This window comes from Myotis nattereri (genome assembly GCF_964212035.1).
Source record: "Myotis nattereri genome assembly, chromosome: 1".
Lineage (NCBI taxonomy): Eukaryota > Metazoa > Chordata > Mammalia > Chiroptera > Vespertilionidae > Myotis > Myotis nattereri.
Genome location: NC_138075.1, coordinates 89,914,866 through 89,932,355, shown reverse-complemented (window position 1 = coordinate 89,932,355; position 17,490 = coordinate 89,914,866). Strand labels below are relative to the sequence as shown.

The window sequence follows — 17,490 nt, the reverse complement described above, 5'->3', positions numbered from 1 at the left end:
GCACATGGATAGCAGGCCCGGATGGCAGCAGGGCAGGCGGGATGGCGCTGTCCTGCCTTGCCTGCAGTATGCAAATTTCCCGCCATCCTTGTTGGTTAATTTGCATATCACGCTGATTAGCCAGTGGGAGGCGTAGTGAAGGTACGGTCAGCTACCATGTTTGTCTATTATTAGATAGGATGTGTAAGTATTTATTTAGCACCCTAGTATGTGTTAAACATAGTGCTAAGCTATGATTATTAAACTTTTGTTTCACCTTGTGTACAAAATGAGCCTTTGGGTAGAATACAGAAGGATATAGAATAAATGAGATAAGATTCTAAAGTATATTAATATCTATAGAATATAGGAAAACAAATAGGTACCACCAGTAGGAGGAGCTTAGTATAGTGCAGTGGTTCTCAACCTTCCTAATGCCACGACCCTTTAATACAGTTTCTCATGTGGTGACCCCCAATTTCATTGTTACAAATTGAACATAATTAAAGCATAGTGATTAATCACAAAAACAATATGTAATTATATATGTGTTTTCCGATGGTCTTAGGCGACCCCTGTGAAAGGGTCGTTTGATCCCCAAAGGGGTCACGACCCACAGGTTGAGAACCGCTGGTATAGTGGTTAAAAGCATGGAGTCTATAGTTAATCAGCCTGGGTTAAAAATCTCAGCTCAGCCACTTACTAACTCTAAGACCTTGTGCAAGTTACTACTTAATTTCTCTATCTCCCTTTAATTATAAAATGGAGATGACCTTCTTCATAGGGTTATTTTATAAGGATTAAAATAATAATTGTAACATGGTTGGGACATTATTTGACACAATTTGCAATAAGAGAGTTTGTTAAGTAAAATAAAATTATATGGTAATTCAGACAAAGAAGTGATCTTACTTTTTTAGGGGAGTTTTCATATAAAAGATACTTGAATATATTCTTGGTAGATTAGTATTTTTATAAGTCAGAATGAAGATGAGGGGTAGTATTCTAAGGCAGGGGGAAACATGAGTAAGCTGTCAAGGAATGACAAATAATTCATTTTATTTAGAAGCTAGTTAACCTAACTAGAGAGTAGTAGACAGAAAGAACAAAAAGGTATTTTAATACTTACCTGGCAGGGGAGATACCATGATCACAAAAAGGTATTTTAGATTCCAGCTACCCAAAATGTGATCTGCACACTAAAAACATTTGTCATGATCTTGGCACTTGTTAGAAATGCAGAATCTCAGACCCCATCCCAGACGTACTGAAATAGAATATACATTTTAACTGTATTTCAAATGATTGATATGGAATTAAAGGTTAAGAAGTGCTGCTTCAGACTACTATATTTTGGAAGGTTTTGAATGCTGAGATTCAGATTATAATTCCATCCTAGGTTACAGTAAATTTTTTAAAGTAAAGAGAGAGAATCTGTGCTTTGGGAATCTATGCTAATAAAAGCCTAGGTGGTCCTCGTGCCCTTGCGCATGACATCATCACAAGATGGCCGCCACAAGATGGCCACACGCAGAGCAGAGGTGGGGCCTGGCAGCTGCTCTGCGCGGTGAGGCCTGGGGGTCCCGCTGCTCCACGTGGCGTGGAGGAGGCCAGTCCTGACTTCTCCACCGCCTCGTGTCGAGTTGGCAGGCCCTGGCAAAGGAGGCGGGTTGCAGCAGGGGAGCAGTTGTGGGCAGTCAGGCTGGCAGGGGAGGGAAGTTAGGGGCAATCGGGCCGGCAGGGGAGGGCAGTTGTGGGCAATCGGGCTGGCCGGGGAGGGCAGTTGGGGGCGATCAGACCTGCAGGGGAGGGCAGTTGTGGGCCATTGGGCCTGCAGGGGAGGTCATTTGTGGGCGATCGTGCCAGCAGCAGAGCGGTTAGGGGGCTATCAGGCTGGCAGGCAGAAGCAGTTAGGGGCAATGAGGCAGGCAGGCGAGCGGTTAGGAGCCAGTGGTCCTGGATTGTGAGAGGGATGTCCCAGATTGGAGAGGTTGCGGTCCAGACTGAGGGACATTCCCCACCTCATGCACGAATTTCGTGCACTGGGCCTCTAGTATTAAATAAGTATATTAACTTAGGTGTATATTAAATGGTAGACAAACTAAGGATGCTAAACAAGTTATGAAGCTATTATCATATATAGAGGTCCGGTGCACAAAATTTGTGCACTGGGGGCGGGGGAGTCCCTCAGCCCATCCTGTGCCCTCTTGCAGTCCAGGAGCTCTTGGAGGATGTCCAACTGACGGCTTAGTCCAGCCGTGGGCAAACTACGGCCCATGGGGAAATGAATAAAACTAAAAAAAAAAAAAGACCGTACCCTTTTATGTAATGATGTTTACTTTGAATTTATATTAGTTCACACAAACACTCCATCCATGCTTTTGTTCCGGCCCTCCAGTCCAGTTTAAGAACCCATTGTGGCCCTCGAGTCAAAAAGTTTGCCCACCCCTGGCTTAGGCCCACTCCCCACATCAGTCGGACATTCTTAGAGTTGCTGCGGAGGCGGGAGAAGCTCCCGCCATTGCCACTGCGCTCACCAGCCTGTGAGCCCGGCTTCTGGCCAAGCAGCGAGCCCCCTATGAGAGCACACTGACCACCAGGGGGCAGCTCCTGGGCTGAGTGCCCTCTGGTGGTCAGCACGTGTCATAGCAACCAGTCATTCCGCCATTCAGTCGATTTGCATATTAGCCTTTTATTATATAGAATTATCAGCACACACAGATTATCAGTCTTTTGGATACTGGCAAAAAGTTTACAGAACTCAGGGGAGACCAGTACATAAACCAATGTCATTTTGTTTTTGAAATATATTTTTACTAGAGCCCAGTGCATGAATTCATGCACGGGTGGGGTCTGGCTGGCCCTCCCTGATGGGGGCCTTCGGGCTGGTCTGGCCAGGGGAGGGGCCATGCGTAGTTGGCCGGCAGGCCCCGCCCCCTGGTCGAACTCCCAGTCAAGGGGACAATTTTCATATTAGCCTTTTATTATATAGGATTAATTTCAGAGAGGGAGATATAGAAACATCAATGATGAGAGAGAATCATTGATTGCCTGTTTCCTGCATGCCCCCTACTGGGGACGGAACCTGAAACCTGGGCATATGCCCTGACTTGGAATCGGACAGTGATCTTATGGTTCATAGATCAACGCTCAAACACTGAGTCACGCCGGCTGGGCTAAACCAATGTCATTTTTTATCAATTTACCATGAAAACCATTACTGTTCAATGGGCCAGTTATTCCAGATGACTAGTCAGCATATTTCCTGCAGCCTTTGTCGAGGTTCTGCAGGAGAATTAAACCCTAATGCCCTTAGGCATCCATTTTATGTGACTACACAACCCTCCTATACATCTAGAAGACTATGTATGCAATATCTTGGAAAAATTTAGAAAATAGTCATTTTCTGGTTCATATGAGGAATACCTGTTGAGAAAGGCAGCATAGGAAACAAAAAATAAATGCAGGAATCAAACCTGATATCCACATCTCCACTATAAGGTTAAGGACATTTTTTTCCTCTGGATAATGTTGGCAGTACACAGTCTAAACCTTGCTCTTTGGATTTCCATTTTAGATCTTACACATACCAACTTCTTCCTTTTAATCACACCCATCCCATCCCCTGCCAGGCAGATTACAAAATAATTGATCAGTTTTTGCTTTTCTTAAGTACTATCGCATTTTAGGCCTGCCCCCATTTTATTCATATACCTGAACATTCCTGGTTACCTCATTCACCTGTCAAGAAAAACCTTTAGGTAATCTCTTTCATTAAATATTGTATGTGTGTTTTTTTTAAATCAGGTTCATTTTTACAGGATAACTTTAAGCTGGGACAGTGGCTACCAGCTTAACCTGCCCATTTATGCTGCTGTCTTGTAATAAATCTTGATTATTTTTTACATACAGAAATGAGTTCTGTTGAAAATCGTAATAGAGTAAGTACTCCATTACCTCTATTATGGCATTTATTAACATAAGGAAATTCTCTTGAAGATAGGTTCTTGATTTATGTGAATAGAAGTATTATATTTCTAATAGATTCTTTCAAAATTTTTGTTAGGTATTAAATATATAAATCAACTTGTACTTATTTTAGTAAACATTGCAATGTATAAGTAGGTTGATGCTGGTATTTGGTAGGCTTGTAAGAACTCAGAGAAGAAAAAGAAATGTTTAGTGCTGGTACTTCAGAAATGGCTCAGTACAGCTAAGGGAAAAAAGATGAAAAGTTAGCTTCACTCCAAGCATAAATTCTAATTTCGCTTTTTAAGTAGTACAGGCAGTGTTTTATGTCAAGTGCATAATATAAAAACTATCTAGATTAGCGCCTGTGTCTTTTAAAATATAGTTAACATTTTCATCCTTAGTTATTTTACTCATCCTTAGGTAGTAATAAATATAATCTAGTGGCATTGAATCATATGCTCATTAGAACAATGTGTTATTATTTTATTTAATAATTCTTCATTGTTGAAAAAATTACATGTTTCCTTATTCCCCCCAATTGACCTCTTCCAGGCTGCCTCCCCTCCCCCTCCCCACTCTCCCCCACCCCCTCACCCCCCCCACCCCCGCCCCAGGCCTTCAGCACCTTATTGTCTGTGTCCATGGGTTATGCATATATACATTCAAGGTCTTTGGTTGATTACCTCCCACCCACCCACCCTCCCCCGCTTTCCCTCTGAGATTTCAAACTCTGTTCCATGCTTCCATGTCTCTGGATCCACTCCGTTCATCAGTTTATTTTGTTACTTAAAGTCCACATATGACTGCGATCATGTGATACTTGTCTTTCTCTGACTTATTCACTTAGCATGATACTCTCCAGGTCCATGCTGTCTCAAAAGCCAAGAGATCCTTCTTTTTACAGCTGCATAGTCTTCCATGGTATAAATGTACCGCAGCTTTTTTACCCACCCATCTACTGATGGGCACTTGGGCTGTTTCCAGATCTTAGCTATTGTAAATTGTGCTGCTATGAACTTAGGGGTATATATATTCTTTCTGATTGGTGCTTTGGGTTTCTTAGAATATATTCCTAGAAGTGGGATCACTGGGTCAAATGGCAGACCCATATTTAATTTTTTGAGGAAACTCCATACTGTCTTCCATAGTGGCTGCACCAGTCTGCATTCCCACCAGCAGTGTACTAGGGTTCCTTTTCTCCACATCCTGGCCAGCACTTGTCATTTGTTGATTTTTTGATGGTAGCCATTCTGACAGGTTTGAGATGGTACCTCATTGTCATTTTGATTTGCATCTCTTGGATGATTAGTGACTTTGAGCATTTTTTCATGTCTCTTGGCTATCTGTGTGTCCTCTTTGGAGAAATGTCTATTGAGGTCCTTTGCCCATTTTTCAATTGGATTATTTGTCTTTTGTTAAGTTGTCTTGAGTTCCTTATATATTTTGGATATTAACCCTTTATCTGATGTATCATTGCCAAATATGTTTTCTCATATGCTGGGATCTCTTTTCATTTTGTTGATGGTTTCTTTTGCTGTGCAGAAGCTTTTTATTTTGATGTAGTCCCATTTGTTTATTTTCTCCTTAGTATCCTCTGCCTTAGGAGATGTATCTGTAAACATATAGCTACAAGAGATGTCTCAGGTTTTGCTGCCTATGCTTGTTTCTAGGATTTTTATGGTTTCATGACTTACATTTAAGTCTTTTATCCATTTTGAGTTTATTCTTGTGTATGGTATAAGTTGGTGTTCTAGTTTCATTTTTTGCATGTATCTGTCCAATTTTCCCAACACCATTTATTGAAGAGACTGTCTTGACTCCAACGTATGCTCTTGCCTCCTTTGTCAAATATTAATTGAGCATAATGGCTTGGGTCAATTTCTGGGTTCTCTATTCTGTCCCATTGATCTATATGCCTGTTCTTAAGCCAGTACCAGGTTGTTTTGATTACGGTGGCTTTGTAGTGTAACTTGAAATCTGGTATTGTGATTCCTCCAACTTTGGTTTTCTTTCTCCAATTGCTGTAGCTATTCAGGGTCTTTTTGATTCCATATACATTTTTGGAGTATTTGTTCCAGCTCTATGAAATATGCCATTAGCGTTTTAATAGGGATTGCATTAATCTGTAGATTGCCTTGGGTAGTATGGACATTTTAATGATGTTGATTCTACCAATTCATGAACATGGTATATTCTTCCACTTGTTTATATCTCCTTCTGTCTCTTTTTTCAGCTTCCTGTAATTTTCCGAGTATAGGTCTTTTGCCTCCTTGGTTACGTTTATTCCTAAGTATCTTAATTTTTTATTGCAATAGTAAATGGGATTGTTTAATTTCTCTTTCTGAGAATTCATTATTGGTGTATAAAAAAGCCATCAATTTTTGGGTGTTGATTTTGTATCCTGCTACATTGCCAAATTCATTTACTAAATCTAGTAGTGTTTTGGTGGAATCTTTAGGGTTTTCTATGTACAATACCATGTCATCTGTGAATAATGAGAGTTTTACTTCCTCCTTTCCAACTTGGATTCCTTTTATTTCTTCTTCTTCTTGTCTAATTGCTGTGGCTAGCACTTCCAGCACTATGTTGAATAAGAGTGGTGAAAGCAGACATTCCTGTCTTGTTCCTGTTTTTAGGGGAAATGCTTTTAGTTTTTTCCCATTGAATATGATGTTGGCTATAGGTTTGTCATATATGGCCTTTATCATGTTGAGATGTACTCCTCTATTCCTACTGTGCTGAGAGTTTTTATCAAAAATGGGTGTTGGATTTTGTCAAATGCTTTTTCTGCATCAATTGATATGATCATATGATTTTTGACTTTCAATTTATTTACATGATGTATCGCATTTATTGATCTGTGAATATTGTAACAGTCTTGCACCCCTGGAATAAATCCCACTTGGTCATGGTGTATGACCTTTTTAATATGGATGTAATTTGCTAATATTTTGTTGAGGATTTTAGCATCTATATTCATCAGGGATATTGGCTTGTAATTCTTTTTCTTGTAGTGTCTTTATCTGGTTTTGGAATTAGGATAATGCTGGTCTCATAAAAATAGTTTCGAAGTGTTCCTTCCTCTTGGATTTTCTGAAATAGTTTGAGGAGTACAGGTGTTAGTTCTTCTTTGAATGTTTGGTAAAACTCCCCTGTGAAGCCATCTGGACCTGGGCTTTTGTTTGCTGGGAGTTTTTTGACTTCTGCTTCTGTTTCATCAGTTGTTGTTGGCCTATTCAGGTTTTCTGATTACTCCTGATTCAGTTTTGGGAGATTGTATTTTCCTAGGAATTTTTCATTTCATCCACATTGTCTAGCTTCTTGGCATATAGTTGTTCATAGTATTTTCTTGCAATCCTTTGTATTACTGTTGTGTCTGTGGTTACTTTTCCACTTTTGTTTCTGATTTTATTTATTTGGGTCCTCTCTCTTTGTTTCTTGATGAGTCTGACTGATTGTTTATCCATTGTGTTTATCCTTTCAAAGAACCAGCTCTTGGTTTCATTGATTTTTTTTGTATTTTTTTTTTAGTATCTATGTTATTTATTTCTGCTCTAATCCTTATTTCCTTCCTTCTACTTCCTTTGGGCTTTTCTTATTGTTCTCTTTCTAGTTCTTTAAGTTGTAGGGTTAAATAGTTTATTGGTGATTGTTTTTGTTTTTTGAGATATGCCTGCTTTTCCTGGGCCCCAAGATTTTTGGGTTGTTGTGTGTTCATTTTCATTTGTTTCCAGAAAGTTTTTTATTTCTTTCTTGGCCTCATTAGTAATATATTCATTGTTTAATAACATGCTATTTAGTCTCCATGTGTTTGAATGTTTTAGAACAATGCGTTATTTATTAACCAGTGTCATCCTAATGAATGTAATAAAACATTTTTAAAAAAGAACAGTGTGTTATGATGTATGAGTTGCCTTTAAAACAAAAGTATATTTTTCCTTAAAACTAGGGTAATTTTGTGCTGTTAAGCTTTTTAAAAATTTATGGTCTTATTAACTGAGGCTAATTTCAGCTTATTAGCTGCTCTTGAGGAAAGCTCTGCTATTTGTTGCCCTTCTTGAGGATGATAGGAGTCTATATGGAAAACATAAATGAAAACCTGGATCTTTTTGTGTTTCCCTATTTCTTTATTAATATTGTCTTATTCGCTTGCTTCTCTGTGTAATATGGTTAGGTGATAACGTAATTTTTCTGATAACTTAATAATACTAATATATTTTAAAGATTTAAAAAATCTGGTTACTTGTAGGCACCAAGAGTGGAAGCGCAAGTTCTTCTGGGATCTTTAGTTTGCTTTCCTAACTTATATTGTGAACTGCCTGCTCTTCATCCCAATATTCCTGATATTGCTGTGTCTCAATTTACAGATGTTAAGGTAAGAAATCAGATGTTAATTGTTAGCATTTAAATGATGTATAATAATAATGTATATTCAATAAAATGTGTATTCTTGCTTTTCTTAGAAATCCACACAATTTTTAAAGAACATTAACCAGCTTCAGAACACAGGCTGGAATATTTATTAGGAGCATAGCCTTTTTTGTGTTTATAACTGCTTTGAAAATGTTTTTTCTTATTATCGAAATACTAGAGGCCTGTTGCACGAAGAGATTCGTGCAATAGGCCTTCCCTTCCCTTGGCTGCTGGCACTGGTTTGCCTCTGGCACCTGGGACCTAGGCCTTCGCTCTGGCTGTGCTCCAGCCGGAGCTGGCCCCGGAGCCATCCGGCTTTGCTCCACTGGCACCGGGGCCATCCGGCTTTGCTCCGCCGCTTGGAGCCTACATATGCAAATTAACCACCATCTTTGTTGGGTTAATTTGCATACTTTCCTAATTGGCTGGTTAGTGTAGCAAAGGTAAGGTCAATTTACAGGTTTGTCTATTATTAGGTAAGATTCTATGTGCCAGATCCTATGCTGGTAATATAGGCTTCTTAGATTAAGATGGCATTAAAACTGCATACTGACTCCCCTCTCCCAATTTCCCAATGTGAGGCATCAAACATAATGTAATGGAATATTCTGTTCTGCTTTAGGAATTGAGGTTTGGGATCCCATATACCTAAAGCATTAACAGGCTTGAACAGGAGATGGTGCACAATTAAAGTGACTATATAATTGCTGATGGAACTCACTCTAAATACTGAAACTTAAAAATAAAGATAATGACTGATTAGGAGCAGATACACTTCTAGTCCTATCTAATAAAAGAGAAACATGGTAATTAGTGTACAACCGCTACCCTTCCCATTGGCTAATCAGGGCAATATGCAAATTAATGCCAGCCAAGATGGCGTCTGGAAGCCAGGCAGCTTAAAGCGAACATGAGGCTTGCTTGCTTCAGTGATGGAGGACTCCAACATTCCCTGCCTGCCGCTGCCGGCCTCTGAGCTGCAACTCTAAGCAACTATGTTACAAATATAGAAGCTAAACAGAACCCCAGAAACCTGCTTTAGTCCGTCGGGCTTCAGGCAGCAGGATCACAACATTGTTTCAAATACAGAAGGTAAACAAAGGACAGAAACCTGCTTTCAGCAGCGGAGGCCTAAGAGCTGGAGCCAAGCGTCAAAGCTAAAGCTGGCCCAGAATAAAAAGAAAAAGAAAAAAAGGGGTGGTTGGGAGCTTCATTCACCCCCAGCCTGAAAACAGCCCTCAGCCCCTCACCCAGACTGGCCAGGCACCCCAGTGGGGACCCCCACCCTGAAGGGTGTGTGACCCGCTGCAAACAGCCATCATCCCCTCACCTAGGCTGGCCAGGCACCCCAGTGGGGACCCCCACCCTGATCCAGGACACCCTTCAGGGCAAACCAGCCGGCCCCCACCCGTGCACCCAGCCTCTATCCTATATAGTAAAAGGGTAATATGCCTCCCAGCACCGGGATCAGCGGAGCCGAGAGGCCTCCCGGCACCGGGATCAGTGTGACTGGGCAGCGCCCAAACCTCCTAATTGCCCTGCGGCTCTGTGTGTGACAGGGGGCGGGGCCACAACCTCCCTATCGGCCCTGCTCTGTTCCTGACAGGGGAAGGCGCCCCAACCCCCTGATCAGCCCTGCTCTGTGCCTGATAGGGGGAGCTCCCCAACCCCATGATCGTCCTGCAGCTCTTTGTGTGACAGGGTGCGGTGCCCCAAACCCCACCCCACGGGCCCTGCTCTGTGTGTGTGAATGGGGAAGCACCCCAACCCCCTGATCGGCCCTGCTCTGTGTGCGACGGGGTAGAGCCATAACCTCCCCATCGGCCCTGCCCTGAGTGTGACAGTGGCGGCGCCCCAAACCCCTGATAGGCCCTGCTCTGTGGGTGATAGAGGGCGGAGCCCCAACCCCCTGATCGGCCCTGCTCTGTGGGTGATAGAGGGCGGCGCCCCAACCCCCACCCCATGGGCCCTGCTCTGTGTGTGATGGGGTAGAGCCATAACCTCCCCATCAGCCCTGCCCTGAGTGTGACAGTGGCGGCGCCCCAAACCCCTGATAGGCCCTGCTCTGTGGGTGATAGAGGGCGGAGCCCCAACCCCGTGATCTGCCCTGCTCTGTGTGTGACTGGGGGCGGTGCCCCAACTCCCCTATCGGCCCTACTCTGTGAGTGACAAGGGGGAGCTCCTCAACCCCCTGATCAGCCCTGCTCTGTGCGTGACAGGGGGGAGCTCCTCAACCCCCTAATGGGCCCTTCTCTGTGCGTGACAGGGGCAGCGCCCTAACCCCCTGATTGGCCCTTCTCTGTGCATGACGGGGTGGCGCCGCAACCTGCCCATCGACCCTGCCTTGAGTGTGACAGGGGGCGGTGCCCCAACCCCCCAATCGGCCCTTCCCTGAGCATGACTGAAGGTGGCATCGCAACCTCCTGATCTGCCCTGCTCTATGCATGACAGTGGGCGGCGCCCTAACTCCCCAGTCAGCCCTGCTCTGAGCCCGACCAGGGGCTGCACCTAGGGATTGGGCCTGCCCTCTGCCACCCGGGAGCAGGCCTAAAGCAGTAGGTCGTTATCTCCCAAGGGGTCCCAGACTGCGAGAGGGCATAGGCCGGGCTGGGGGACCCCCCGCCCCCACCCCCCGGAGTGCACAAATTTTTGTGCACCGGGCCTTTAGTTGTTTACAAACCTTTTTTAAAATTTCAAGTGAAAAATCAGTAAAAAGTTATTTTTGGCTACTATGACAAAATATTATAGACTGGGTTGCTTATAAAAATCACGAAAAATTATTTCACATATTTCTGGAGGCTGAGAAGTCCAAGATCAAAGGTTTAGCATAGTCGTTTTTAGGTGAGGGACCTCTTCCTGGTTCATCCTGGGCCTTCTCCCTGTGGCCTCACAAAGTAAAAAGAGCCAGGGAGCTCTGTGTGACTGTCTTTTATAAGAACATTAATTTCACTCATAAAGGCTCCATTCTCATGACCTAAGCACATCCTAATACCATCATCTCTAGAAGTTAGGATTTCAACATACGAATTGTGAGGGGACATACATTCAGACTATACCATTGTTTTATTTATTTAGCTAATTTTTTGAATAACATTAGACTATTAAAAGTCTGTACATGAGAACAAAGACTGTCGGTTTTACTTCAATACTAGAGGCCCGGTGCATGAGATTTGTTCACGGGAGCGTGGGGGGAGTATCCCTCAGGCCAGCCTGCACCCTCTCCAATCTGGGATACCTCAAGGGATGTCCGACTGCCTGTTTAGGCCCGATCTCACCGGGCAGTCGGACATCCCTCTCACAGTCCAGAACTGCTGGCTCCCAACCACTAGCCCGCCTGCCTGCCTGATTGCCCATAACCGCTTCTGCCTGCCAGCCTAATCACCCCCTAACCACTCCCTTGCCAGCCTGATCAACGCCTAACAGCTCCCTTGCCGGCCCAATTGCCCCTAACTGCCCTCCCCTGCCGGCCTGGTCGCTCCTAACTGCCCTCCCCTGCTGGCTCGATCACCCCTAACTGCCTTCCCCTGCAGGCCTGGTCGCCCCCACTTACCCTCCCCTGCAGGCCTGGTTGCCCCCAACTGCCCTCCCCTGCTGGCAATCTGTGTCCACATGGGGATGGCCATCTTGTGTGTTGGAGTGATGCTCACTTTGCATATTACCTCTTTATTATATAGGATTAGAGGCCCGGTGCACAAAAATTTGTACACTCCGGCCAGGGGGGGCATGTCCCTCAGCCCAGCCTGTGCCCTCTCGCAGTCTGGGACTCCTCAGGGGATGACCACCTGCTGGCTTAGGCCCGCGCCTCGGGGGATTGGGCCTAAGCTGGCAGTCAGACATCCCTCTGGCAGCCTGGGAGCCCTTGGGGGATGTCCACTTGCCAGCGGGGAGTAGGCCTAAGCTGCAGTCAGACATCCTTAGTGCTGCTGGGGAGGTGGAAGAGGCTCCCACTATCACCGCTGTACTGGCAGCCGCCAGCCTGGCTTCTGGCTGAGCAGAGCTCCCCCTGTGGGAGTGCACTGACCACCAGGGGGGCAGGTCCTGCATTGAGCATCTTCCCCCAGGTGGTTAGTGTGTGTCATAGTGACCAGTCATTCCCAGTCTTTCTGCTGTTAGGGTGTATTTGCATATTAGCCTGTTATAATATAGGAGTGCCTTGCCAGCCTGGGTGAGGGGCTAATGGCTGTTTGCAGGCTGGCAACACCCCCTTCAGGGTCTGGGTCCTCAATGGGGTGCCTGGCCAGCCTGGGTGAGCAGCTAAGGGCCGTTTTCCGGCTGGCCACACCCCCTTCAGAGTGGGGGGGGGGGTCCTTCTGGGGTGCCTGGCCAGTCTTGGTGAGTGGCTGATGGCAGTTTGCAGGCTGGTCAAGCCCCCCAGCTAGGACCCTCACCCCATAAGGGTGTGGCTAGCCCAGGTAAGTGGCTGGTGGCTGTTTGCAGGCTGGCCACAGCCCCTTCAGGGTGGGAGTCCCTGCTGGGGTGTCTGGCCAGCCTGGGTGAGGGGCTGATGGCTGTTTGCAGCTTGGCCACAGCCCCTTCAGGGTGGGGGTCCCTGCTGGGGTGTCTGGCCAGCCTGGGTGAGGGGCTGATGGCTCTTTGCAGCTTGGCCACTGCCCCTTCAGGGTGGGGGACCCCGCTGGGATGCCTGGCCAGCCTGGGTGAGGGGCTGATGGCTGTTTGCCGGCTGGCCACGGCCCCCAGCCACCCAAGCTCCCAGTGGAAGCTGTCTGGAAGCAGGTATCTTGGATTTATTTGTTTTCTATAATTGAAACTTTGTTGACATGAGTGAAGGCCACAGCCGGCTCAGAGCAGGTGGGAAGCTTGGCTTCCTCCATTGCCCAGGCAAGTAAGCCTCCTGCTTACTCCAGCTCCGTGATTTCCAGCCACCATCTTGGTTGGGTTAATTTGCATAGAGTTGCTCTGATTGGCTGGTGGGCATGTCTTGGAGCATAGCGAAGGTACGGTCAATTAGCATCTTTGTCTTTTATTAATGTAGACTAGAGGCACGGTGCACAAAAAATTGTGCACTTGCGCGGGGGCGTGGGAAGGTCCCTCAGCCTGGCCTGTGCCCTCTCACAGTCTGGGACCCCTCGGCGGATGACCATCTGCTTGCTGAGGCCTGCTCCCCAGGGGATTGGGCCTAAGCTGGCCATCAGACATCCCTCTGGCAGCCCGGCAGCCATCGGGGGATGTCCACTTGCCAGCGGGGAGCAGGCCTAAGCTGCAGTCAGACATCCTTAGCACTTCTGAGGAGGAAGGAGAGGCTCCCACCACCACAGCTGTACTGGCAGCCATCAGCCTGACTTGTAGCTGAACAGAGCTCCTCCATGTGGGAGCTCACTGACCAACAGAGGGCAGCTCCTGCATTCAGCGTCTGCCCCCTGGTGGTCAGTGTGTGTCATAGTGACCAATCATTCCCAGTCGTTCTGCTGTTAGGGTCAGTTTGCATATTACCCTTTTACTATATAGGATAGAGGCCTGGTGCATGGGTGGGGGCCACCTGGTTTGCCCTGAATGGTGTCCCTGATCAGGGTGGGGTCCCGCTGGGGTGCCTGGCGAGCCTGGGTGAGGGGCTGATGGCTGTTTTCAGGCTGCCCGCACCCCTTCAGGGTTGGTGTCCCCACTGGGGTGCCTGGCCAGCCTGGATAAGGGGCTGATGGCTGTTTTCAGGCTGCCCGCACCCCCTTCAGAGTGGGGGTCTCCACTGGGGTGCCTGGCAAGCCTGGATGAGGAGCTGATGGCTGTTTTCAGGCTGCCTGCACCCCCTTCAGAGTGGGGGTCCCCACTGGGGTGCCTGGCCAGCCAGGATGAGGGGCTGAGGGCTCTTTTTCAGGCGGGCCAAGCCTGCAACTAAAGCTCCCAGTCTCTCCCTTTTTGCTTTCTTTTATTATTCTCGGATTTATTTACCTTCTGTAATTGAAACTTAGTTGCGGCTCCAGCTCCGAGGCCTGCTGTCTGAAAGCCGTTATCTGGGGTTTGTTTAGCTTCTATAATTGCAACATTGTTGCTTAGAGTGCAGCTCAGAGTCTGGCAGCAGCAGGCGGGTAACCTTGGCTTCCTCCATCACTGGAGCAAGCAAGCCTCCTGTTTGCTTCAGCTGCCTGGCTGCTGGCCGCCATCTTGGTTGGCAGTCAATTTGCATATTCTGCTGATTAGCCAATGGGAAGCGTAGAGGAGGTATGGTTAATTCCCATGTTTGTCTATTATTAGATAGGAGAGTATTCCTAGCATCTGCCATAGTCACCATTTAATAAATATTTTTTGAATTAATGAATGAACTCTTACTCATTGCTACTTTTCCTCCTTATTTTAGGAACTTATAATCAAAACTGTATTAAGCTCAGCAAGAGATGAGCCCTCTGGGCCTGCACGGTAAGTCAGATATTCTTAAGACTTGTTATAACTATTCTGTGTTTGCAGTTTCACCTTAGAAGTTGGTTGGATTATTTAGCAGTCCACATTGTTTCAGATACACAAAAGCTATTCTGAATTACAAATTTAAATTATTTGTATGATTAAATACTGTTTTTCATGATTTAAATATGAATGTTCTTTCATTAAAAGATAAAATATTAGTCACCCGTTTTAGTACCTCTACCCTCAGTATTGAAAATGACTTTTTCAATTATATATTTAAATATATTTTGCTTTCCTTTTAGATTATATATTCAGTCTCTTCTGCAATACCTTGAATTGTAGTAGTAGTTACCCAGTGAATGTTACTTAAATTGAATTAAAATAAAATATTTTTATTATAGAATGTAATGTACTGACTGTATTTAAGAAAATAGTATATATTGATATTAATAAACATTTGATCAGGATTTTTAAAAAATAGAATATAAGTAATATATATGTGGTTTACATATATAATATCCTATCTAATAAAAGAGAAACATGGTAATTGGCGTACGGCCGCTACCCTTCCCATTGGCTAATCAGCGAGATATGCAAATTAACTGCCAGCCAAGATGGCGGCCGGCAGCCAGGCAACTTGAAACTAACATGAGGCTTGCTTACTTCAGTGATGGAGGACTCCAATGTTCCCCGCCTGCCTTGCCGGCCTCTAAGCTTGCAGTCTGAAACATTGTAACAAATATAGAAGATAAACAAAACCCCAGAAACCAGCTTTCAGTGAGCCGGTATCTCAGAGCTGGAGTTGATACAGTGTCTCGATTATAGAACCCAGCAGAGGCCTCAGAGCTGGAGCCAGAGCTAAAGCTGGCCCAGAATTAAAAAAAAAAAAAAGGAGCAGTTGGGAGCTTCAGTCACCCGCGAGCCTGAAAACAGCCCTCAGCCCCTCACCCAGACTGGCCAGGCACCCCAGTGGGTACCCCCACCCTGAAGGGTGTGTGACCAGCTGCAAACAGCCATCATCCCCTCACCCAGGCTGGCCAGGAACCCCAGTGGGGACCCCCACCCTGGTCCAGGACACCCTTCAGGGCAAACCAGCCAGCCCCACCCATGCACCAGGCCTCTATCCTATATAGTAAAAGGGTAATATGCCTCCCAGGACCAGGATCAGCGGAGCTGCGAGGCCTCCCGGCACCGGGATCAGTGTGATGGGGCAGCGCCCAAACCCCCTGATCGCCCTGTGGCTCTGTGTGTGACAGGGTGCGGCGCCTCAACCCCTCCCCCCACCACGGGCCCTGCTCTGTGTGTGACGGGATAGAGCCATAACCTTCCCATCGGCCCTGCCCTGAGTGTGACAGTGGCGGCGCCCCAAACCCCTGATAGGCCCTGCTCTGTGGGTGATAGAGGGCGGAGCCCCAACCCCGTGATCTGCCCTGCTCTGTGTGTGACTGGGGGCGGTGCCCCAACTCCCCTATCGGCCCTACTCTGTGAGTGACAAGGGGGAGCTCCTCAACCCCCTGATCAGCCCTGCTCTGTGCGTAACAGGGGGGAGCTCCCCAACCCCCTGATCAACCCTGCTCTGTGCGTAACAGGGGGGAGCTCCCCAAACCCCTGATGGGCCCTGCTCTGTGCGTGACAGGGTAAGGAGCCCCAACCCCCCCTGATGGGCCCTGCTCTGTGTGTGACAGGGCAGCTCCCCAATCCCCTGATTGGCCCTGCTCTGTGCATGACGGGGGGTGACGCCGCAACCTCCCCATCAACCCTGTCACACCCTGCCTTGAGTGTGACAGGGGGCGGTGCCCCAACCCTCCAATTGGCCCTATCTCGAGCTTGACTGAGGGTGGCATTGCAACCTCCCAATCCGCCCTGCTCTGTGCATAATGGGACAGCGCCCCAACTCCCCAATCAGCCCTGCTCTGAGCCCGACCAGGGGCTGCACCTAGGGATTGGTCCTGCCCTCTGCCACCCGGGAGCAGGCATAAGCCAGCAGGTCGTTATCTCCCGAGGGGTCCCAGACTGCGAGAGGGCACACGCCAGGCTGAAGGACCCCCCTTCCCCCCTGAGTGCACAAATTTTTGTGCACCAGGCCTCTAGTATTATATAAATGTGTATTACATTATAAATATAAGATTTTAGAATGTTTTCCTTTTTAAATGCCTTATTTAAGGGCAAAAACTTGTCATTTTCTATTTTACTAAACTTTTTTTAAAAAGGTTGAGACTTAAGTCAGCTGGTTGCCAGTATCGCATCATGTTTCTTCTCATCCCCAAATATCCTTAATTCATACAGTATTATATTTCTTGAATCTAATTCTAAGAGAATGTCATTAGCTTCAAAAGTAGCCTGTGTTACTCCTCCTCTGACCTATATCTCTGCAAAGCTTTCTCTTTTCCAATTACCTACATATTTTTTTGACCCAGGTTAATGAAAGTGCAGATCATGGCTTTGACTATTTGAATATTAATTCTAATTTAAGTCTCTTATTTTTTCCACCAGTAAAAATAATGTAAAGTGAATAGTTTGCTTAAATGAGACATAGCTCCAGCTTTTTAATTCAGTTCCATATTTTTCTCATTTGTTAGTCAAGTTAACTAAAAACAAATCTCTTTGAGCCTGGCTGGTGTTGTACAGTGGTTGAACATCAACCTATGAACCAGGAGGTCAGGGTTCGATTTCAGTCTGGACACATGCCCGAATTGCAGACTTGATCCCCAGTAGGGGGCATGAGGGCAGGAGCCAATCAATGATCATCTCTTATCAATGATGTTTTCATCT

General features: G+C 46.2%; 1 protein-coding gene across 4 annotated transcripts in view; it reads left to right on the top strand.

The window, feature by feature from the left end:
- Positions 1–17,490, top strand: part of RALGAPA1 (Ral GTPase activating protein catalytic subunit alpha 1) — a 273,082-nt gene that overhangs the window by 131,598 nt on the left and 123,994 nt on the right. For all 4 annotated transcript variants that reach the window (XM_081090070.1, XM_081090072.1, XM_081090071.1 and 1 more), the window contains 2 exons: positions 8,201–8,326; positions 14,675–14,733. In XM_081090070.1, the coding sequence (XP_080946196.1) occupies positions 8,201–8,326; positions 14,675–14,733 (185 nt within the window). The remainder of the gene's footprint in view (positions 1–8,200; positions 8,327–14,674; positions 14,734–17,490) is intronic.